At 40.0% G+C, this 22,177-nt stretch overlaps 2 protein-coding genes across 8 annotated transcripts in view; one reads left to right on the top strand and one right to left on the bottom strand.

Moving 5' to 3' along the window:
* tprb (translocated promoter region b, nuclear basket protein) overlaps positions 1 to 13,406 on the top strand; it is a 24,759-nt gene extending 11,353 nt beyond the window's left edge. The window contains exons 24-50 of one of the 4 annotated variants that reach the window (XM_049480683.1): positions 305 to 625; positions 790 to 977; positions 1,208 to 1,355; positions 1,456 to 1,593; positions 2,341 to 2,472; positions 2,560 to 2,690; positions 2,783 to 2,993; positions 3,151 to 3,297; positions 4,177 to 4,375; positions 4,487 to 4,704; positions 5,393 to 5,466; positions 5,566 to 5,762; positions 5,945 to 6,214; positions 6,438 to 6,580; positions 6,681 to 6,761; positions 6,856 to 7,050; positions 7,540 to 7,689; positions 7,898 to 7,970; positions 8,186 to 8,343; positions 9,212 to 9,280; positions 9,427 to 9,527; positions 10,361 to 10,461; positions 10,768 to 10,866; positions 11,207 to 11,363; positions 12,023 to 12,141; positions 12,877 to 12,966; positions 13,157 to 13,406. In XM_049480683.1, the coding sequence (XP_049336640.1) occupies positions 305 to 625; positions 790 to 977; positions 1,208 to 1,355; positions 1,456 to 1,593; positions 2,341 to 2,472; positions 2,560 to 2,690; positions 2,783 to 2,993; positions 3,151 to 3,297; positions 4,177 to 4,375; positions 4,487 to 4,704; positions 5,393 to 5,466; positions 5,566 to 5,762; positions 5,945 to 6,214; positions 6,438 to 6,580; positions 6,681 to 6,761; positions 6,856 to 7,050; positions 7,540 to 7,689; positions 7,898 to 7,970; positions 8,186 to 8,343; positions 9,212 to 9,280; positions 9,427 to 9,527; positions 10,361 to 10,461; positions 10,768 to 10,866; positions 11,207 to 11,363; positions 12,023 to 12,141; positions 12,877 to 12,966; positions 13,157 to 13,200 (3,954 nt within the window). In that variant the 3' untranslated portion in view covers positions 13,201 to 13,406. Of the gene's footprint in view, positions 1 to 304; positions 626 to 789; positions 978 to 1,207; positions 1,356 to 1,455; positions 1,594 to 2,340; positions 2,473 to 2,559; positions 2,691 to 2,782; positions 2,994 to 3,150; positions 3,298 to 4,176; positions 4,376 to 4,486; positions 4,705 to 5,392; positions 5,467 to 5,565; positions 5,763 to 5,944; positions 6,215 to 6,437; positions 6,581 to 6,680; positions 6,762 to 6,855; positions 7,051 to 7,539; positions 7,690 to 7,897; positions 7,971 to 8,185; positions 8,344 to 9,211; positions 9,281 to 9,426; positions 9,528 to 10,360; positions 10,462 to 10,767; positions 10,867 to 11,176; positions 11,364 to 12,022; positions 12,142 to 12,876; positions 12,967 to 13,156 lie in introns of all 4 variants that reach the window. The other 3 variants (XM_049480679.1, XM_049480697.1, XM_049480688.1) reach the window with 3 other exon arrangements.
* Positions 13,028 to 22,177, bottom strand: prg4b (proteoglycan 4b). Of its 4 annotated transcripts, none has more exons than XM_049480710.1 (15): positions 21,929 to 22,177; positions 21,757 to 21,832; positions 20,802 to 20,918; positions 20,534 to 20,656; positions 20,065 to 20,154; positions 19,860 to 19,922; positions 19,069 to 19,092; positions 18,419 to 18,700; positions 17,187 to 17,798; positions 16,279 to 16,365; positions 15,996 to 16,132; positions 15,693 to 15,846; positions 15,392 to 15,487; positions 14,169 to 14,294; positions 13,028 to 13,618 (listed from the first exon to the last, which is right to left on the bottom strand). In XM_049480710.1, exons 1-15 carry the CDS (start codon positions 22,160 to 22,162, stop codon positions 13,503 to 13,505), a joined length of 2,337 nt encoding a protein of 778 aa, XP_049336667.1. In that variant the 5' UTR covers positions 22,163 to 22,177; the 3' UTR covers positions 13,028 to 13,502. The 4 variants fall into 4 exon arrangements, with proteins under 4 accessions (XP_049336667.1, XP_049336670.1, XP_022522183.2 ...); XM_049480713.1 differs by having other exon boundaries at positions 18,419 to 18,643; XM_022666462.2 differs by lacking the exon at positions 18,419 to 18,700.

Below are 22,177 nucleotides of genomic sequence, written 5' to 3'. Positions count from 1 at the left end.
TGTATTGTGCCTTATTTAGAAAGTAATCAGAACAACTAATTTGTCTTATTTGTCTGACAAAGAATACAGGCAGCCTCCTTAATTACAAATGATGAATTCAATTAGCTAAATTGTTTTATAATATGTAATTTTGAGCATATTTGGAACATTAAAATGCACATTAAAGTGTAAGGAAAAGTGGAGCCCAAGCTTGCTGACATTGCATATCCCTAAAAAAGGTGTTCATTGCACATGTACTATGTTACACTTTTTTTGGCTGGCCTTATGTGTAACAGCAGTGCCACTGATTGTACTTCTGTCACAGGTGAGTGAGCTGCGAAAGAGTCTGAACAGTTTGCAGGCTGAGCATCAGGATACCCTGCAGAAGGTGGCACTGGCAGCATCTCAGGAGCAGCAGGCCCTGCTGGATAGTCAGGAGCAGGCACGACTGGCTGCTGAGGCCCAGGACAAGTATGAGCGGGAGATGATTCTGCATGCTGCTGATGTGGAGGCTCTGCAGGCAGCCAAAGCTCAGGCCCTGAAAGCCTCTCAGCTCCGTCAGCAACTAGAGGAGAGCGCCCAGAGAGCCAGTGCACAGCTGCTGGAGGCCCGCGTGTCCTGGGAGGAACAAGAGAAGATCCTCAAGGTATGCGCTGTTCAGGTCAACTTTAAACCTGCCTTACATGATATTTAAAGAATAAGAGGTGGCTATTAATTTTAAAGTATTTTGCTAATGTAAACAAATATATGCGTTTCGGACATTATCTTTTCATGTTGTAAAATTTGAAGCTTTTTATTTCCATCTTATAGGAAGAGCAAGGTAAGGTGGAGGCACGCTGTGTAGACTTGCAGAAGCAGAATGAGCTCCTTCATGAGCAGATTCAGAGCATGAGCAGTAAGATGGCCACACAGCTACAGCAGGCAGCCAGCGAGAGCTCCCTGAACATTTCCTTGACTGAGGAGGACAAGTCTCAGGAGCAGCTCCTTGAGATCCTCAGGTAATTGATGCATGTTTTTTTTTTTGTTTGTTTGTTTTTCAGCTTTAAAATACATGTAACATCCCCATTCCTTTTGTCTTGGATCTCATTCCTTCCTAAGAATCTATATTTATTATTATTTTTTAACTTTTAAATATTTTGTGCTACTGGCAACAGTTCTAGTCCTCATGTTGTTGTGTATATTTTTTATGTTTAATGTTCTGTATAAACTAAGAATTATTGATCTATAGGTTTGTGCGCCGGGAGAAGGAGATAGCAGAGTCACGTTTTGAGGTGGCTCAGGGCGAGACTCTAAGGCACAAACTGCGAGTGGAACACCTAGAGCGGGAGTTGAAGGAGGTACAGCAGTCCCTCTGTGCAGAGCGGGAGAGAATGCAGGTATGTCTGTGGAAAAATATGACTGCTCTAAATTATTTTAAAGATGTTCTGTTATATCTTTTACATTTTGGACTTGTCTTTAACTCCTCCCTCTGTAAAGGTGACTTCTAAGACCTTGGCCCAACACGATGAACTGATGAAGAAGACTGAGACCATGAATGTGCTGGTGGAGACCAACAAGATGTTACGAGAGGAGAAGGAGAAAATGGAGCAAGAGCTCCAGCAAGCTCAAGCCAAGGTAATTGAGACCTGGAATGTGATAGTCACTACTACAGTTTGATTAGTTTTAAACACTGACGAAGGAAGGTGCCTGCCTGATGACCCCTGAGAAGAGCTTGCACTGAAGTTTGTGTTAGAGTTTGGATGAAGGGGATTGGTGTGGTCCTGCTCTTGTAATAATTTGTCTCATGAGTTTTTGTAGACGTCTGAGTACTTGACAGTTGAGGCACGGACCATGAACATAGTTCGCTATGCTTCTGGATTCTTGTCGAGCCAGTATCAGATGGTAGTGGTTGCTGTGTTCTGCTCACGCAACTTAAAATGTGATTTATTGTGTGTGATTGTGCTTAGGTAAGTGTGTTGTTGCCATAGTTAAAGGAAGTGAGCTTAGATTAAGGAGGGATTCTGTTTGTTCATAGGTTATTTTTTGGTAGGTCTGTTACTTGGCAGTTGAGGCAATGGACCATGAACATAGTGTTAGGCTGTGCTTCTGGATTCTTGTCGAGCCAGTATCAGATTGTGGTGGTTTTGCTATTGTTGTTAGTTGAGTGAGTAGTAGTTCCTGGCTGAGCCCTATGCATAACCCCAGCTGTTAGGGGCAGGATTTGTCAATTTCCTGTATTATATTACTTAATGGTATATGGATAACTTAGAAGTTTTGTCTGTTATTAATCTACTTGTTGTCACTGACATGTAAATCTATAAATCTGTAGCCAGAAAAGTCATAAGCTGATCTGCAGCCATCTTTTGTTCTCACCTTTCTTAGATAACCAAGCTGGAGTCAGACATCTTGCCCATGCAGGAATCTAACTCTGAGCTGAGTGAGAAGAGTGGGATGCTTCAAGCTGAGAAAAAACTTCTAGAAGAGGACATCAAGCGCTGGAAGGCCCGCACTCAAGTTAGTACTTACTTCTAGTTTGAAAGCTTTTCTGTTGTTTGAATGACAGCTGTGTTTACCAAGTGGTGTGTATGTACATATTTGTAGCACCTGGTGAGCCAGCAGAAGGACACAGACCCTGAAGAGTACAAACGTCTGCACTCTGAAAAAGAGGCGCATCTCAAACGCATACAGCAGCTCACAGAGGACACCAGTCGGCTTAAGGCAGAGGCTGCCAGGTACAGTCCATTCTTTTTGCATTAGCCCTGGGATTTTTGATACTTTTTAAACTCTGCTCTTAAGCTTTGTCTTTCCTCACTTTCTCATACAGGAGTAGCGGATCGGTTACTACGTTGCAGTCTCAGGTTCAGACCTTGCGTGAGAGCCTTGGCAAGGTGACTGTGGAAAGAGACAGCCTGAAGAAAGACATTGATGCCAAGGCTCTTGATCTTCAAGAGAAGGTCAAGACGATCACACAAGTCAAGAAGATTGGTCGTCGATACAAAACCCAGTATGAAGAGCTCAAAGTTCAGCATGACCAGGTAAAACTCTGACTCTGTGAGGTTAGATTATGCTGACTTGTGCACTAACGTATCTGATTTTGTATATTTGAGGGATAAAACAGTCATAGGATAGGACTACATTTCATTAGTTTTATGTTAAGATTCTTTGGTAATACATTTCCAACATGTCTTTCAGATGGTGGCAGAAGCGGCCTCCACTCCAGCTCAAGACCAGGAGGCTCAGCAGGCCTCTGCACAGGAGCTGCAGAGCCTGCGAGAGTCTCTGAGCCAGTCAGAAACCAAGACCAGAGAACTGGAGGCCCAATTAGAAACCCTCAACAGAGTGAGTCTAATGCCCGATACAGCAGGGTTTATTACGATTAAAAGTGCCAACGGTCTTTGTTCAGCAATTAATTGCTGCATTATGCAGATAATAATTAATCATTAATAATCAGCTTTCATTTAAACTCTGGAAAAAAATTAAAATAACACACCAAGAAAAAATGTTATCTTTATATGTTGTGTATGTAATGAGAAATGTAAGTGATTACAATCTTGGACTGAAAGGATACATTTATTGTGAAAATCTAGACTATGTAAGAAGGATCTAGTATCCTGTTGGGCCACCTCTGTTCTGGATAGAGACATAGTGTTGACTACCAGAGAAACTGGGAAATGCTTGCTGTGTGTGGATCATTATCCTGCTGAAAACTGCCAGTTGGAAGCCCTGCCATAAGTTGATTGAAATGACTATTGAAATAGAAACCAATTTGTTGCTAACTTGCAGTTTCAATCCAAGTTTCTTAATCATAATACTATCGCAAATAAAGACAGTTGCTGGATGTCGTGACAGCCTAGCCTTTTCAAAAAGACCATCCTCTCAGTTTAAAGTTGTAAATAAGAGGTACAATATCAAAATGTAACTTTTAAAAGCATGTTACTAGGGCAGCCAGGGGAATATTTATTTTCCCTCTTGTGGTCTAAACGGGCAACACCTGTAATCACGAACTGCCAGAGACCTAACTGCATTTGGAGTTTTGATGTAATCCAGGCTCTGTTAGTTTTTACTTTACACACACACTGACAAACTAAATAAATGTGTTCAACATAAAGGGAACAAAGCCACTGCAGAGGATGTTCTTTGCTTGCTCTCCTTTAAGCAAAAAAGGACCATGTTTTTGCCTCTGTTACTGTCATAAAATGGAATGTTGTCTTTGTGCAGACGGTAGGGGAGCGTGAGGTAGAGTCACGCAGCGCACAGGAACAGGCCACTCGCCTCCAGGGGGAGCTGGCACGCATGCGCCAGGAGCTCCAAGACAAATCGTCTCAGGAGGAGCAGCTCCGACAGCAGCTGGCGGATAAAGAAGAGAGAACCAGGAAGGCTTTGATGTTGGCCAAACAGAAAATCAAACAGGCAACTGGTGAGAAGTTAAACAGTAACATGAATAAATAAAAAAACTGTTCATCCTAATCAAGGTACCTGTGTGTTAAAAAATAAAATAAAAACAGACAGTTTCTGTTCTGTCTCACAGATGGAAAGGATCAGTTAAAACGTGAGAACGACGAACTGAAACAGCAGCATGATGAGCTAAGGCAGCAGCGTGAGGAACTGGAGGTACGGGTGAATGCTCTCCGATCCCAGTATGAGGGTCGGCTGAGCCGCCAGGAGAAGGAGCTACGGGACCTACGAGAGCAGCAGGAGCGGCATGGAGAGCAGAGAGATGAGCCTCAAGAGCAGGGAACTAGCAAGGTAAACTCTGGTAGCTGTAGACTTGAATCAATACGTTGATTTAATTGATCGATAATGCTAGAGTGTTTTTACACCTGTAGTTAATTTCTCTGGTCCTCATCAGTTAATGAGTTTGTTTACTTGGAGCACTATACTTCTTGGTTTGGGTTTGGCTTCACACAAGGGTATTAGCAAGTTGCACAAGATGCATTACAACAAACATGAGCATGTTCTCTCTACTCTCAACTACTTGGTCAGAGCTGTCTGGGGTCGGCACAAGACTTAAACTGCATGTGAACAGCCGTTTAGCTCATATATGATTCCTGGTGTCGATCCGACCCAACTATCAAATATAGACCTTAAAATAAGTACTAATTTGGTTTGTTTGGTACTGGACTGAGGCCACCTCCTCACACGAGTCTCTGTGTGGTTGTGTGGATCGCACCAGAGTACGAGCAAAACATGTCCTTGTTGTCATTCTTGATATATAGTGTATATAGTATATAGCCCTAGTGGAATGTTGTTGTAAATATAATTTAAACCATAAGATAGGTATTTTATTTAACTAAGATATTAAGAATGATTGATTGATTTAAATATTTCTGTTTAACATGTTAAATATTGACATAACTACACGTGATTTATTGTTTTAGCTCTGTTGGCTAAGGATATGGTTTTTCTTTAGAGCTGATCTGTTTTGTTTTTCCAGACTCAGGAACAGCAGAGGACAACCGAACAAAGACAGATCTCTCTAAAAACCACACCAGCCACTGAGAGGGGAGGGTATGTTGATCTAGAGAGCAATCATATCGTCTCCATCACTCTTAATAAATGTTAGTGTTTATTGGCTAATTTATTTTTCCTCTCCTTTTGAATTTGTAGTGCAAGTACCTCTGAGCCTCCCACAGCCAATATAAAGCCCACTCCACTGGTGGCAACCCCCAGCAAGCAACCAGCCACTGCTGGGAACAAGCCCACTCCGAGAGCAAGTATTAAGCCAATGATCACCCCTGCCCCAGTACCCATTCCAACTCCTACTGCCACGGTCATGCCCACCACCCAGCTGGAGACCCAGGAAAGTATGTATTGGTTTGACAGTCTGTGTGTTTAATGTTAAAGGTCCTGTAGGTCAGACAGGCACAGTGTTTTTAGTGTAAAAAAAAAAAAAAAAAAAAAAAAAGACAGGCAAGTTTTTACAATACTGATACACTATACTGATGTCTATACTGATGTTTTAACTCCCATTGAAATGTTCTTCCAGCCCTGCAGTCTTCCGATGCTCCAATGTATGGCAATGCAAGTGGCTTGGTGCGCTCCACCAGTCCAAATGTGCAGACCACACTTGCCCAGTCCATGCTCAGTGTCCAGCAAAGCCAGACCACTGCCTTCGTCACCCCTACACAACAACAGAGCCTGCCCCCTGCTGAACCAGCCAATCAGGAGCCTGCTACTGCAGCTGCTGTGATGATGGAGGCTGCACCCAGCACCTCACAGATGGAAAGACCTACGTCTACAGCTGTGTTTGGAACAGGTGAACTTTTAAAGTCACAGTTAGGATGTGGTATAGCAGGAGAAAGTGCTTTTTTACAGGTGTTGTTAAATATATGTTGGAGCAAGTGTAAATCAATCATATAGTGTCATATATAGTGTGTTCAACAGATGGCATGTCCAATCATTTTGAAGGGATTCTGAGGAATGGTCAAGTTTGCCAGTGCGTTAACCATAAATTAACATTTGATGTGTGCTCCCTGCAGTGTCTGCCACCACCAGCAGCACTTCAAGCAAACGCACTCGAGAGGAGGAGCTGGAGAGTATGCCTACAGACACAGACCCTCAGGAGGAGCCCACCGAGCCCCCCATATCCAAGAAGCTCCGCATTCAGAGAGTTGGATTAGAGGTTAGATGTCACCCAAGACAGAGACACTAGCTGTCAAGAAAAGCCTGATTTTCAAAACATATCTTGAGAGTTAATAGTGTGAGTGTGTTTGGGTTTGTAGGAGGATATGCTTGCTGAGGACAGCACTGAAGCTGAGAGTGTTGTGCCAGGAGAAAGTCAAGAAGCCCCTGATGCCAGTGAAGTAAGTCTAGGTTGGAATGCATATCCCATTCATATGCTGTTCCGAATTAGTTTTGTGGCAATAAAAAAAGCTGTGTAATGTTCTGTGTGCAAAGGAGCTGGAGCTGAACTTCCCCATCCTGGAGAGGAGCAGTGAAGAATTTGGAGTGTCTCAAGAATTTTTCCTGCCTCAGGAGCCTGAGGCGTCGCACTCGCAGAGCCAGGACGAGCCTGATGAGCCAGTCATTGTCATTGTTAGTGACTCAGAAAGTGAGGAGGAGCAAGAGGAAGAGACTGATGATGAGGAGCAGGTAATAGAATTCAGCATGAAAATCCATGATCTATATTTAAAAATGCAGCACCTCTGAAATGTTCCAGCAAGCACACTAGCATACTGGATAGCAAGCATACTAGTTGTCTGTCTTGGTAAACTACAAAGTAACTCTACTTCTGACCTTAGATCAGATTGAAGGTGAATTTATTTGTTTAATACTAATTGACTTTAAATGGTGTTGATCCTAATTTGCAGATAGAGTTTTTGTTTTGTATAGTGCTTTCAGTTAATCATCAGACTGAGGGATCTTTAAGGGGCTGAGTTTGAGTTTGTTTAGAGTGTATTCTGCTCTAAACAAAATGAGCCATTATGCCAAAAGCTTAAATGATGAGGGAAGCTCACTATAAAAACATATTTTACAGACATTTTATGAAATATATGGCTGAGCAGCGTTATGTGGATCTGTATCATACTGCTCCCTTGAGTAAACTATGTAATTTTAAAATGTTTTAACTCCTCTAACCAGGATTACCAAGAGGAAGAGGAGGAGGAGGAAGAAGAAGAGGAGGAGGAGGATGATGAGGAGGATGATGGTGGAATTGGAGAGGAAGAGGAGGAGAGCAACGAGGGGAGTGGCAGTGGAGATCCTAATGAAGCATATGAAGAAGATACAGAGGTAAAAACAGAGATATGGGCCCCCTTGGTTGAAGATGTATGGGTTGTTTTTTTGTTTTGTTTTGTTTATTTGTTTTTTCTTCATCTGTAAGCTATATATATATATATATATATATATATATATATATATATATATATTTTAAATATTTCATATGCTTGATGTGCCTCATAGATAAAAAGCATGATTTGTCTCAATGTTTCTCTCTCAGGGTCCTGACGCCACAGATCCAGGTACTGAGACAGAGGAAAGTCTTGGCCCGCTGGAGTCGCAGGCCTTTAACAGTAAGCAGTTATCATTTATATTTAACTGCTTCTGACATTTCCTTTGTGACTCTTAATCTACATTCTCCATTAAGACCAGCGCTATAGTGTCTTGGCTGATTCCTAACAATGAGTTTATGTTGCACATCCAAATAATTGGTAAACTTTTTCACATATTTGGTTTGTGTGAGCTTGATTAGTGCATCAGTAAATTGCATCTGATTCTGCCTTTTTAGTGGCAGACGGCCTATCTCAGACCTTCTGCAGTGACCAACCAATCAGCAGCTCTGTTCCACGCCCTCCTCCATCGCCACGGAGACCACAACACACGTTTCCTCAAGTTAACATCCTCGCTCCGCCCACACAGGAGCTAGGTCCTCCAGCGCAAGCCCAGGTACATGATTTCATTAGTAAACAGTGCTCAGATAAACTGCTGTGCTTAGAGTGAGCGTGCACTCATAATAGGCTCACAATCTGATTACAGTCTGATTTCTGCAGTTGTTTAATTCTTGTAGGTGCAGGATTGATCAGTGTGTGTGGGTTTGGGGTTGATCAGTATGTGTAGGTGCAGGACTGGTTGTCTTTGTCCTCAGTTGGAGAAAGTGCTAAACCAGTGTTTCTCAACCAGGGTGCCGCGGCACCCTGGGGTGCCGTCTGGCTTCATCGGGGGTGCCGTCAAAATATTGCGCATCACCTGCATATTTCCTTTCCAGAGTCAGCGCGTGTCGGGGTGTGTCCCAATTCACAGGCAGCATACTCTGGAGGATGCGACCCACAGAGATAGGCGGTGTATTACTGCGCAGCTGTGACTCAATCTGTCTTCGAATACAGCCTCCGAAGGATGCGGCCCCTAAATTGGGACACACTGTAAAGTTTTTCCCCCACGCGATGCACTGCGAGAGTAGTGTGAAGCGCCCAAGCTCGCATGGAACGTTTTTTTTAAAAGAAGACTGCAGGTTCAGATAACTCTGAATCGGAGCCATTAACTTCTTCATCCAGTGGTAGTTCAGCAGTGAGTGTATTAGCAGTAGTAGCAGAGTATTTCACTCGTTTGAAAAGTCTGCAGGTTTCGCGCTAATTGTAAATAACCCCCCACCCCCCCCTTCTCACCTGAAATAAAATATTCCGCCAGCAACCCCCCCCCCCCCCCCCCCCCCGCTTGTAAACTGGGGTGCCTTGAGATTTTTCATACTTTTAAAGGGTGTCGTGATAGAAAAAAGGTTGAGAAACGCTGTGCTAAACAAATGAATGTGTTTTCGCAGCGCATCCCTGTTCGGCGGCAGGCAGCTGCAAGAGCTCCTCAGCTGTCTTCTGGAGCAGCCACTAGTGCAGTGAGTAGTTGTCTCCCTTTTTGTTTTTTTTACATGTTTATGGATTTCAGTTCATTGGTTCTCAGTGTGTATCTGCAATTATGCACCGTTGTAACGATTTACTGTTGCGTTGTCTTTTCTGTGCTTTGGTCCTGTTGCATTTCCAGCAACTGCAGCAGCACTTCTATGAGGAGGAAGACCGCATGGTCCCCAGCACCCCCACTCTGATTGGACCTCATCGGTCAGACTGCTTCTCAGAGGCCATCAAGTAAGTCTTCCTATTAAAGATTTTGTTATTCTCTCTTGATTTAGGGTTTGTTCCTTTAATGCGTAAATGATGAGTTGGAATAGATTATCCTTTAACTTAACTTTTGCATTAACTTTGCAATAATTTTAATTTTTTCTGCTTTTACATTCCATTTAAGATTTACATGCGATGCCTATTAATAATACTGCAGCAATAACATTTTTGTCTCAATAATTCTGCAAGTGATAATTTACGTTATTGTACAAGCCTACAATATAGCCTACAACAATAGAAAATAAGAGTCTGTTGGAACTTGATCTAAAATGTACAAGTAATCCACCCTGTGTTAAAGTTTGAATAGTTTGATGGGAAATTAATCTGGGGCTTCGACCTTTATTAGCTGTGTTTGAAAACCTTCCATTAAAATTTCTGTCCATGCAAGTGGTTTGTATGTGTTGAATTAACTCAAGTAAGATGGAATACAACAGCTTGGCACTTGCAATGATGATTTACAAAGGGAGATTTGCAAACTTAGCTTTATGGAAAGCGATGGTTTTTATATTAAGTAAATTAAGTAGTTTAATTTATAGTTTTATGTCTGCTTGTTTATAACCATGTAAAATTGTCACATTTTCCTTAAACCACATTGTTACTAAGTTATTTCAATTGTACTTGTGCTTATTGGGTTCCTGCTACTGATTGCTTAAAAAAAAAAGCAAAAGTCATGTAGATTACACCATAGAAAGAGTCATCTTGGCGAATAGTAATAGGTTATATAGTGATTGGACAGTCTTGTTTTGAGGTGGTTTGTTAGTAAATGTGAGGGATGCTAACTGACACCATACTTGTGAAAGTTCTCCACAGGTAGCAGGTGTGCCACGTTTTGGGTTGAGCCTTCCAGACGATGTCCCACAGTCCTCTCACTCAGAGCTAGGCCACCTGGCCTCTCAAGGAGGTATTGTACACCCTTACGTCTATATGCTACATGCTACTCATAATCAGAAGAACATGCAGATTAAATTTGATCTTTGTTTGGTCAGAAAACATCAGATGAATGAGGGGGGGGGGGAGTTTGTTTGTCTTGAAGACACTTTGTGTAGTGTAGACGCAGTTTATAGAGAATTACACAAAACATCTAGATTATGATGATCTCTGTGGTGTGGCCTTAATATAATAGTGTGAGCCATTTACACATCTGCTTGTGCAGTTAGCCTTTTAAGCCTATCTGACTTAGAAACCTGTTCCCATGTGCTTTTCACAGGGCTTGGTCTGTATGACAGCCCCCTGTTCCTGCCTGTTCATGAGGAGGAGTCAGGGGGACGCAGTGTCCCCACCACACCTCTCCAGGTGTCCGCTCCTGGTATGTGTTCCCTCACACACACTGGAATGCTTACCAGATCAGTTTTAAAGCAACAGAAGGGTATTGATGAACAATAGTAGAAACACTGTAGTGATGCTGCTGTGAGAAATGTGGTATGAAGTTTTGATATTGCAGCAAATAAACAAGATATTAACCTGATTTAAAGACAAGATGTAAGGAAAATACTACTGTAAATCTAGCCATGGAGGAGAGGCCATGTGTATCCATTGTGTTTAGCAGATGAATGATGGTTTTCTTTAAAATGTGTGAAACGAATTGACTACTGAGATGCTTCTTTTTTGCTCATCAGTGTTCCTGGTTTCCTCCTCTCTACTATCAGGAACTTCGTTTTCGGAGACACTACCCTCAGAAGTAACAGAGCTCGCCTCCCAGTCTGTACCCATGGTCAGCACATCCACTCCAGGCCTGACCGCTTCAGCCGGCCCAAGTGCTGTGGAGGAAGGAGAGGACCTCCTTTTGGAGGCAGGAGAGGATGGGTAAGTTCTCTACAATACACTCTTTACATTAGACCACTCTAAATTACTTGGTTTACATGTCAACAGCTAGGAGCAATTTTTCAGTCGCAGCAGCTGCGATTTAAAGTAGCAAATTGCCTGCAAGTGTACGTGTTAAGACGCAGCCAGCTCTTCCAGAGACACTTCATGACATTGCGGCACACGTGACCCCATGTTTGTAGTCCGTAGAGTGCTGGGGATTGCTCATAGTCCCTCCAATTCTCAGCAGGAAAGACAAAGTGCAGAATGAGCCGTGGACGGCGTGATATCTTAATATTTGTCTCATCATTTAGTTCTGTTATTTTAACCACTAATACAGGTTTAGGGTTTAATAGATACAAAATAATCACAATTTAAATCGCAATCGCAATATTCTGTGGAATTTTTTTTTTTTTTTTTTTTGAATAGTTAAATATTAAAAAATAATTGTGTAATGGTTTAGAACATATAGCCATTATTATATTTCCCTTAATATAATATTCCCTTAATTCCCTTAAATAATAATTAAAAGTAATTGAACAGTTTATTTTTCAATATATAACCTAACTACTGCACTTTTACCACGCAGTCAACATAAGACTGCTTTTTGCGTAAGGGTAAATAAAATTGCTTTTAATAATTGGAAATATTTGTGTGGGCAGGAGCAGTGCTGAGGCTGCTATGGAGCCTGCATCTCAGACCGAGGCTGAGGAGCCGGCCCAGCCTTCGGACGAGGCTAGCCTTCCATCCACCAGCCAAGAGCCCTCTTCCAGCTCTGCAGGTACAAAACCACACACCTCACTTCAGCCAGGTCTGACTTCTCTTGTTAATTTGGTTAAAAGCAACAGAATAAACTACTGAATTCAATCAATCGGAGCTATGGAATATAAAGTCTTGCTTGTCAATATTTTGGTACTTTTTTTGCAATGTAAACACATGCTAATGTAGCTAATAAAAATCATAGACTCCTACTTGGCATTGGCAATGCTTACGTTTTTGCCTTTTTTTTTTTTTTAACCCCGGTAACAAAGTAGTCACAACAAGAATATAGACCTATGCTATTAGCAGGCTCTTGAACCCATGCACTTAATTTGATTGAGATTTTTTTTTTTTTTTGGAAGCATCCGTTTTAGCCTGCATGTGCTAGTGTTCATTAGGCGTGATGGGTTGGGGATTCTGTGAAGAAATTAAGTATGAAAATAAATTGGTAAAAGTTCAATGTCTAAATTACCTAGTTGTTGTAGACATATCATACAAAAAGAGCACTGACCTTCTGGATAAAAAAAAACACACACCATTCATCCCACCTGAATACACACGTTTTGATGACTGGTACACGCCCAAACTCAAGCTTTTATTTTTATTGGGTTGTCCAGCTGTGTTGATGAAACTGAGTGTTGTCACTTGCTCTCTGAATTTGGTCATGTAGTTTTGAAGTTGACAATTACATTCAGTCTAATTCAGTTTGTTTAGCCCTTATTCTGTCTTATTTGTGTTTACATTGACTTTTTCTTAGACACAAGCAGCAGTCAACCACCCAAAGCCAGAACCGGATCCGGCAGACTGTGGACCCGAGCACGGCCCTCCAGAAGCTTCGTTAAGAGAGGTAAAACTGCACTAAATTGTTGCTAATATAGAAGCAGCAAACAGACAAAGATGCGCTTAAATGCAAATGTATAGGGTTTAATAATAATTACAGAAGTGTCAGAAATAAACAAATGTAACTTAATCTATACACATTTCTAAGACACCAGATGTTTGTAATAATCTTTTTTTTTTTTTTTTTATCTTTGCAGATGGATTAGGGGCTATGGGAGTGCGAGGGCGCTTTGCCAGATAAAGCAAATTCCAGACACAGTGCTTTCATTCTGTCCTCTACTGCAACACAACCTGGATGATTTAATCTACATAATTCTAATGCTTCTTCATCTGTTTGATTATGGCAGTGTTTCCATTTAATGCGTTGAATGTACATGGATCTCCAAAAGCATTGCGTTGACTTTTTTATGTGAATACAATAAAGACTTCTTTTGGTAGAAAAACTGATGGACATTCGTATTTGTGTGTTACTTTCTGTGTTACTATTTGTGTGTTATCTGTAATTTATTATTTTGAAGGGTTAATTGAAGTATGGCCTAGACCCTAGAGAGTTTTTTGGCATCTGAACCAGCTCTTTTCAGGTTTTTGCTGTCCTGGTCCACTCCTTGGGGTTAGGATCACTGGTGTGTCTCCCTCCATCTTTAAACTGTAGTACTTGCCTGTAAAGGAGAGCACCTGTTAGCAAAAGTAGTAGTACGAAGTGTAAATTAATATTTACACTTTTTTAAAAAATGGGAGAAATCATTCAAATCAGTTGTTTTTGTAACAAAAGTCAGGTGTACATGAAATTGAATGCAGGATACAAGTTCTCTAAAATAAATATAATCAGGCCTACATATTGCATGTGTGGGAGAAAAACATTTAGGATATTGGCATGTTCTTTTGGAGTGCATGAGGGAAGATCATCATGTTTTGTTAAGTGACAGCATGACCAGACTGTACTGGCTGAGGTTTCTTGTCTGCCAGGTTTAGAAAAGCTGCCAGATTTTCTACCCCACCCAAAATTAAGAGAGACCCCAACTAGACATGATTTCAGAAAACAGTCTGGAACAACCGAGGCAGTGATCCAAAATCTTCATTACATGAATAACTTTGTAGTTAGTAATGTTTATTCTAACAAAAACAAACATTGACATGCAAAGAAGGGTTTGGAAAAACTGTAGCCTCATTGTGGGAGGAGTGTAGGCTCAGAGTGGGTGTGCAACTTACTTTTTGAGAAGACATAGTATTTGTATCCATCTCCTCCTGAAGAATGAACTGATATAGCAGAGGACACGGTGTAAGGAAAGCCTCTCAAGCTCTTCCTAATGTCAATTTCTTGACCCAGTTCAGGAACTGTAACAAAAGCAGAGGGTTTGTCTGTTGTATTCTTTTGGATAAGTAATATTTTAATATAGGACAACAAATGTTAACTGTTTTTATTTAAACTTCCTTCTTTTCATCATGATTTGTTTATGCCTGGATCATTGTCTTGTTACATGATCCAACTGTGCTTCAGCTCAGACAGATATTCTGTTAAAGAATTTTATTAAAATGCTTCTATATACCCATTTATACTACCAACAATGTGCTTCACTTTTAAAAAGCAGTGTTGTGTTTTGATCAGATTTAACACAGCCCTTGTCCGGACAAAACAGTCAACTTTTAGATTAATTTGTCTGCAACTACCATGACCATCTTGCAATGACGAATGTTCTTTACTTGAATGTTGTGAGCTTTTTTGTTATGGTTTACCTAATTTAATAACCAGTATGTTTCCTCAAGCTATAAAATAATATTGTGCCCCTTATGTCTTTTTTAAAATGTGTATGATTTATAGAACTTTTAATTTAGTTTAAAAGGTGTACATGGGACATGTGTTCCTAGATGGTCTCAGATTAGGAGTGCTGCTATCAGATTTCACCTATTCATAATGCACATTACTGACCGGGTTAGTTCAGCCCTTTTACTACAAGAAACTTAATGAACATAGACCCATGCTTATTTCTAGTCTACTCTTTCAAAACGAGTACGGGATATTTACTATTGGGTAGTCTTCACCTTTTGGTTTCAGTTACTGACTATTTGTGTCAGTAGTTCAATTCTATGTCAAATGTTTCATTAGATTTCTCTACATTACTCACTGTCTTTATTTGGTGTAAGGTAACAAAGAAATCATTTTAATCCTTTTAATCCCTTTCTAGATGTCCTGAAACGTTTGACAGGTAGGTGTTTTGGGGAAAAAATGTTGCATCATTGATGGTTACAGCCTGTTCTTTAAGTGTATTTGTCTAATTTATTTACCTAAGTGTTAATCAACACACATACTGCACTCTGCCCTTTTTACAACAGTGCCCTTCTCGGTTCCTATTTCATGTTTTTCCTCTTGGATCGACTCATTCTAGGGAGAGGCGTAGTTAGGTTCTGTTTTGTGTGTGAGACTGGTCTGATACCTGCTTGCCTCTTCACTTTCTTCTTTGTCGTATACACAGCTAGATTGCGGCCGCACTGCGGTGTGACACGATAGCTGTATCTTTGAGCCAATCCACCTGCAGAAGACAATATTGGAAAACTGCATTATCCATGTGATTTGCTAAATAAGAATAAACTTAATACAATAAGAAATGTATCAGTAATTAACGAATACCATCAGGGATTCCACTGTAGCTTTAATAAACTATCAGCAATGTTTTAGTTTCTGTAAGTTTTAATGAATTTAGTGCATTAATGATACAGGAAAAGTGTTGCTTGTACCTCTTTTGAAGAAGAACACGGACTCCTTCCTGCTCCGGTACTGAGGCATGGACAAAGCTGCAGTGATCTGACCCCCCAATCCAAAGCCCTCACTGACTGGTCTAGGAAAACCAGGGTCCATGACATCATTCTCAAATCTCCAGTAGTTATTTCCCTGTGAAACACATGTTGTGTAACCTTAACAACCAAGGCTCCATTTATTGTATTATATATATATATATATATATATATATATATATATATATATATATATATTTTTTTTTTTTTGTTTGTTTGTTTGTTTGTTTTTAACCCGTTGCTTACCTTGAAAAAGTAGGTCTTTCCCTGGCAGTTACAGCGTGTGAAAACCGTATCAATAGGAGAGGGAATTCCCCACACGTCTGTGATACTCTGAGCAGGACCAGGTCTCCTTCTGGAATCCAGCATCCAAAAGTAGTGACCTGGTGTACAATTGAATAAAATAGAACACAACATAAAGGTACACTGAGCACACCTGAGAAAACAGGTTTCTAACAGCATAGTAAACAGCTGTAAATAAGGTGACACTTAGCGTTGTGCAGCCTAGTAGCAGCTGCTTGGCACTGACCTCGGAAAACCGCGATGGTGCCATTTCTCAGCGTGGTCAAGCCATTGACGGGAAGTTCACTGCAGAGGTTTGTGTCTTTGTTGGCATCTAGATAAAGCAAAACTCTTTTATTCAACACTATAAATAAGGGATTGCCTTTCAAAATGTGTGGACAGTCTTGATTTTAATTAGGTTTTCTGACGCATTTCTCTCAGTTCTTGTACAAATTACAAAGTTTAGAGTAGTGCAGGGGTTGGGAATTCTGATCCCAGTTTACCAAATTACTGCAGTTTTTTACCCACTGGTGCAGTGAGTGCCTCCTCACATAACAGACTGGGCTTTGTTCACCAATTAAAGAATATCTTACTCTATTTTACAATAATATATGTCTAAATATTTGTGGATAAGTTAAGGTGGTATCTATCCAATATCCTGACATCACTAATGCATTAGTCATTAAATGCAATTAAATTCTTAAGGCTCTGTGAACTAGTAACCCTTCCTGATTAATGTTAAATTAACCTTGTTGGTGTTCAATTTTAGCTTTCACTCTGTTAATTTAACTGTGTACTGCTCAGACAATAATACACTACCAGTTGTTTATGTTGACCATCACAAACAAATTATAGCTGCAGTAGCTTTAGGTCAGGAATAAATGTAAAAAATGTAAAACTCTAAAACATGTCTAAGGTTAATTTAAGTATTAAGCTGACTTCCAGAAAGACTGAGAGTATGTATTTTCTCTCATTAAAGTGCTCCAACTCAACTGTATATCAAACTATATTCAGATGATTATTTTAGTATTTAATATAATGTATTAGGCCTTCAGGAAAGCACATGAGGGCATAACCCATGAAAAATCTAGCTCAGCCTACAAGGACTGTTTAACAGCACCCCGATCAGAAGTGTCTGAAAGTTGAATCATATACCTGACTGGTAATCCTGAGGGTTGCCCTCATCAAGAACATCTTTAGCCTCTGGTTTAGGTTTAGTGGGCTTTTCTGCTTCTTTTGAGGGAGAAGGATCTTGTTTCACAGAATCAGGAGTAATGGACAAATCGTGTGTTGTTGGGGGACCCCGTGTACTTTCTTTAGTCTTTGGTGTTTCTGTAGTGATGGGAATCTCTGTTGGGTCCAGGTCCTTGGGCTCCACTCCTGCAGAGGCTGCACTTGTAGTGGGCTCTGGCTGTGCTGGCTGTTCTGTCTGTGGTCCAGGGTTGTCCTCTGGAGCCACTGTTCCTTCAGGTTGGTCGGGGTTGTCCTCTGGAGCCACCGTTCCTTCAGGTTGGTCGGGGTTAGATGGTTTAAGCTCAGGTGAGTTTGTCTGGGTGTTCTGGTCAGGCAGCGCAGTAGTGGTAGCCAGCTGAGCTGCCTGTGCTGTATTTGTGGGGGTTGGTGGCAGGTCTGAATGGTCGCTGTTTGGCATGGTGGTTACCTCAGGAGATGGAGTAGAAGTTGGGGAGTTGGAAGGAAGTGGCTCAGATTCAGATGTATCTTGAGAACTTTCAGGGTCTTTCTCAGGTACAGGAGGATCATTGTTACCTGCAGGGAAAGCACAGTTACAGGTATGAAGTAATTCTTAGAAGTGTTTCTTGGGGTGGCACGCCATAATTTAGCCTGATTTAGCTCATGAGTGTTGCGGCAGGTAGTATCAGAAACTACCCTTCATTCATTTAATTCCAGTCAAAACATTTTTTTCCCAAAGGACATTTTATATGGTTATACATGGGATAATTCATTATTATAAAAATAGGGAAATAAAACACAATTTTCTAAAACTAAGTGAAATAAAAATAAAAAAATAAAAAAATTGATGAGATCCCTAAAAACAGTGCTAGACCTTTAAGGATAATACAAGATCTGTAAAAAAAAAATAATCTTTTGGGTGTTATTGTCCATCCAAACTTGTGGAGCTCATAAGCTAATAAAGAAGAAAAAAGAGAAAAGAAAACAGACGAAAAGAAAAATATAATCAGATGAAACTGCATGAAACTGAAGGTGTTCACAGAACTACAGACTGACCACCACAGAGTTAGGGCCTCAACTTCACTGAATTTAAAATTTTAAATCTTCTGCAGATTTCTTGAGTGGAAAGCAAGTCTGTAGGTAGTTTCTGTCATTGTGAACAGAAAAAATATAGTTAATATTTTGTCTTTCCTGACCTGTTGTCTCTGTAGGGGCCTCAGTAGCTGGTGGTATGATTGATGGGATGTTCATAGTTGCTTCTGGAGTACTCAGCTCATCAGTGAGAGGAGAACTGCTTTCTTCTGTCTCAACTGGCTCTGGGGTTGCCTTCACTGAATCACTCAGCTCTATTTCACCCACCGTTGGAATGGGGGAAGGTTCCGTTTCAGTGGGGTCCATCACCTTCTCTGTAGGAACATTACCTGCCAACGACTCACTGTCAGTAGCAGCTTTTAGTAGAGGGGTTGCCTCAGTTATCGCTGAAGATTAAAAAAAAATTGTAGCGCAGGTCAGATTATAGTAATGCTAACCCATGTTAAAGATTAATCCTGCATTATTAATGGTGCCTTCTCCAGAGTCAGTAACATATTACACATTATAGAAAGAGGAAAGTATAGGAAGGAAATTAATGTCAGTGGACTTGTAGCAAATTAAAATAGGGGTCTTAGCCAAAAAAAACAATGCTGGTATACCATAACATCGCACACAGGTCCCCAAAAAAGTCTATAAATGAACAGTGAAACCATTAGCCTGAATATTTATCCATCATTTCTACACATTGTGACTTACATAATAATCATATTATTATTTATGAAGGGCACTTTAAAAAGTGTTATTGTAATCTTACCTTCTTCCTCCGGGCCATAGTCTTCTATCAAATGGCAAGTGAATGTCAGAAAGAGCAAACATGAAAACAAAATTTAAACATTAGAAAAAGTGGGGAAAAAACATCCTTAAAGATTTTACACAAACAGAACTTTACACCTTAACATTCAACTTATCATCAATATAAGTTGAATGAAAAGATAAAAATATGATAAATGATAAATACATCTTGCATCACAAGCATTTGAATATGCAGTAAATGTGGTAATGCAGTAATATACAGTAAATATAACCATTTTCTTTTGCTGTCTCTCACTTCTAGCTGTTTTCCATTGATGACATATATAATTACCTCTCATTAAATTAAAAGTTACAGGTGCCACATACAGATGAATGAGACCTCAGTTTAGTTCAATTTAGCTGGTCCAAAGTAAGACAAGCAAAAACAGAGTCAGACTGACAGGAATGTTATTCCAACTTTCAAGAACTTAAAGCTGTCTGTCACTTTTGCTACTAAACTTCACACATTTCTTCATGTGTTTCGTGAGAGAACCTAGCTCTTCATTAGAACAATTACTTGATTAAAATTGATTCTCCACTTTGAAGAGGGTATGTTTTACTGTTTACTGTTACAAATTAGTGTATATGGAGTAAAAGGTTTTATTTGACTATGTTTACACTGAAAAGCTCACCAGACTCTTATGCTGCTTATAAAGTAAAAATTTAATTGTGCTCATGGTACCTTCTCCATACTTCAACCACACTTACAAGATAACACCACAAAAAAAGAACCAGGTGAAAAGTACATTTTACCTTCAGCAGGACTGGTTTGTGTATTGCTGTCGGTAGTCACCTCAGGATAATCGGTTTCTTCTTCTGTGGAGCATACTATCATTAATATATAAAACTATGCATCAGGAATGGTGTTTGTGGCTAAACACAAGGTATTGCATACTTTCAAAATAACATGATTAGAGTTTGATTGAGTGATTGAGTGACAAAGCCACAGTAATTATACCTGCAAGTTTGTTACACTGTGAATTAACGCGTAAGCTAGAGGTCCTTTGCGGTGAGTCTGCTGTGCTCTGCTGTGGCTTTAAAGCAGTGTCTGTGACAGTCACACAGATACATAAAGTCATGGTCAAGACAACAACCAAAGCAAGCCTTGAGATTCTGTGATTCAGTCTGCATGCATTTCTACTGCAGAGGCTACCAACCAGCTACCAACCTATGTTTGTTTCATTTCAGCTCACAACACATGTGAGCCTGCTTACACCTTTGCTTTGTGTAATCTGTAGTTAATCAGATTAGGAACCCCTGGGTTGTAGTATCTGAAGCAGCAGTATTGTTGTATTGGTGAGTTGAGCATATGCGTGTTAATTATCACCATTAGGCAAGCAATTAGTATGTACAGTATTAGTAGCATAGTATTTACAATGTTTAACTATTATTCATAAATAAATACCACAAGGAAGCGGTAGGCTTACCCTCAAGTGTGCACTGTGTCTCATAGTCAGGACAGCACTGGTTAAATTTAAAACATTCAATGTCACAGTGGCACTGTCGTCCTCTCTTAAAACGCTCCCCGCATCGCCCTTTACACGAATCACCTGTGATCAAAACACAGAAATCAATGTCCCTTTTAAAAGACTTTTCAGAAGAAACATCAGATAAGCAGGTGTTTACATACTCTTCAAAACAGCACAGTGGGCCAACATGTGAGTGTCTTCATAGGAGAAAAGAGAGGAAGCTTACGTGTGGTACAAACAGACTCGTAGTTTTTGCAGCACTCGTTGTGTGAAAGGCACTCAAAGTCACAGTGACACTTATCACCTCGGTTATAAGCTTCTCCACATTGGCCTCTGCAGCTTTCTGGAAAATCACACAGTGAGCTGTGCATATATACAGTACTACTAGCAGCTTTGATAAGGTTTTCTTGATTTAATATTAAAATTATATATATATGTATATCAATAATATATCCATTTATTACTATGACAATAAACAAAATCAATGACAAATAACAATTATTTTCAGCAGGAACATTTTTCCTATTTTGGTGACACTTTAATCTTTAATTGATTATCCATAACTTTCACTGAAAAATGAATATAAGGTACCCACCTATCACTCATCAATTTTTGAAATATTTAATTATTATAGGAATCAGTTTCATAACTGCTCATTAGTGTGATGCTCATTAGTTTAGTGCAAATAAATAGATTTCACCAAACTAATAAACAGCAAATATCAAAGATCATACACATAAACGTTTTCTGGAGTATCTATTAACTCTAATGTAAAGAGAAACATTCTACACTCTACACATGCATAACAGGTTCTACATAGTACTTAAAGTCAGTAGAGTTGTTTGATTTAGAACAATACACTTTTATTATACACTCACAAAAAAGAGTTCCATCGATTGTAATAATAATGGAATTTAAAATTATAAATCCACAACCTTTACATTTACTGAAGGCTAAAGGACTCCTGAATAATCATTTTTTAAAAGAGAAACAGAAAACAGAAAATAATGTAACCATGCAAATAGCCAGGTATTCAAATTGTACCTTTTTATTGTTACTGTGAAACCACTGACTTTAATTAACAGATGTAAGAAAAAGAACTCCTATAATTGCAGTTATAGACACTAGAGCACCATAATGCTGATAATATCAAGACATCAAAACAAATAAAAAGTACTCACTCTGGGCAGAAGAAAATGTGAATAACACACATGCTAACAGGAGAAAAAGAGAAGCGCTGTTCATCTCTGCAGTGTCCTGTCCAAATAAAGTGGACTGGGTAAAGGTTTACGCAAATATGCCAAATGCTCACAGATTTGAAGAACAGCTCACAGCTGAAAGAAAACTTTATACCTGTTCTCTCCTTCTCTGCCTTTCTCTGTAGTAGATGACACTTGCTATTGGGGCTTTTATAAGGCAAGACTGTGGTGTAATTCCCTCAGACTCAGCCTTATCCGGTCCAATTAGACCATTAGTGTAACATTTGTAATGGTCTGGCAGACGAAGGAGAAAAAATCCTTCAGACAGCACTGAACGTTTTTCCCCTTTTTCCTTTCTGAGCAGACGCTGGCAGAGATTTGAGCACATGAATTTGCAGAAGGA

This window comes from Astyanax mexicanus, chromosome 1, assembly GCF_023375975.1.
Source record: "Astyanax mexicanus isolate ESR-SI-001 chromosome 1, AstMex3_surface, whole genome shotgun sequence".
NCBI classification, from domain to species: Eukaryota; Metazoa; Chordata; class Actinopteri; order Characiformes; family Acestrorhamphidae; genus Astyanax; species Astyanax mexicanus.
This window is presented reverse-complemented; position numbering and strand designations above follow the sequence as displayed.

Excerpts from the sequence above, each read along its gene's own strand:
- prg4b (XM_049480710.1), bottom strand. The coding sequence starts at position 22,162 with ATGTGCTCAAATCTCTGCCAGCGTCTGCTCAGAAAGGAAAAAGGGGAA. Across the intron at positions 20,155-20,533 it reads GACACAGTGCACACTTGAGG|ACACTGCTTTAAAGCCACAG; the intron begins GTAAGCCTACCG and ends TGACTGTCACAG. Across the intron at positions 15,847-15,995 it reads GAAAGACCTACTTTTTCAAG|GGAAATAACTACTGGAGATT; the intron begins GTAAGCAACGGG and ends TGTGTTTCACAG.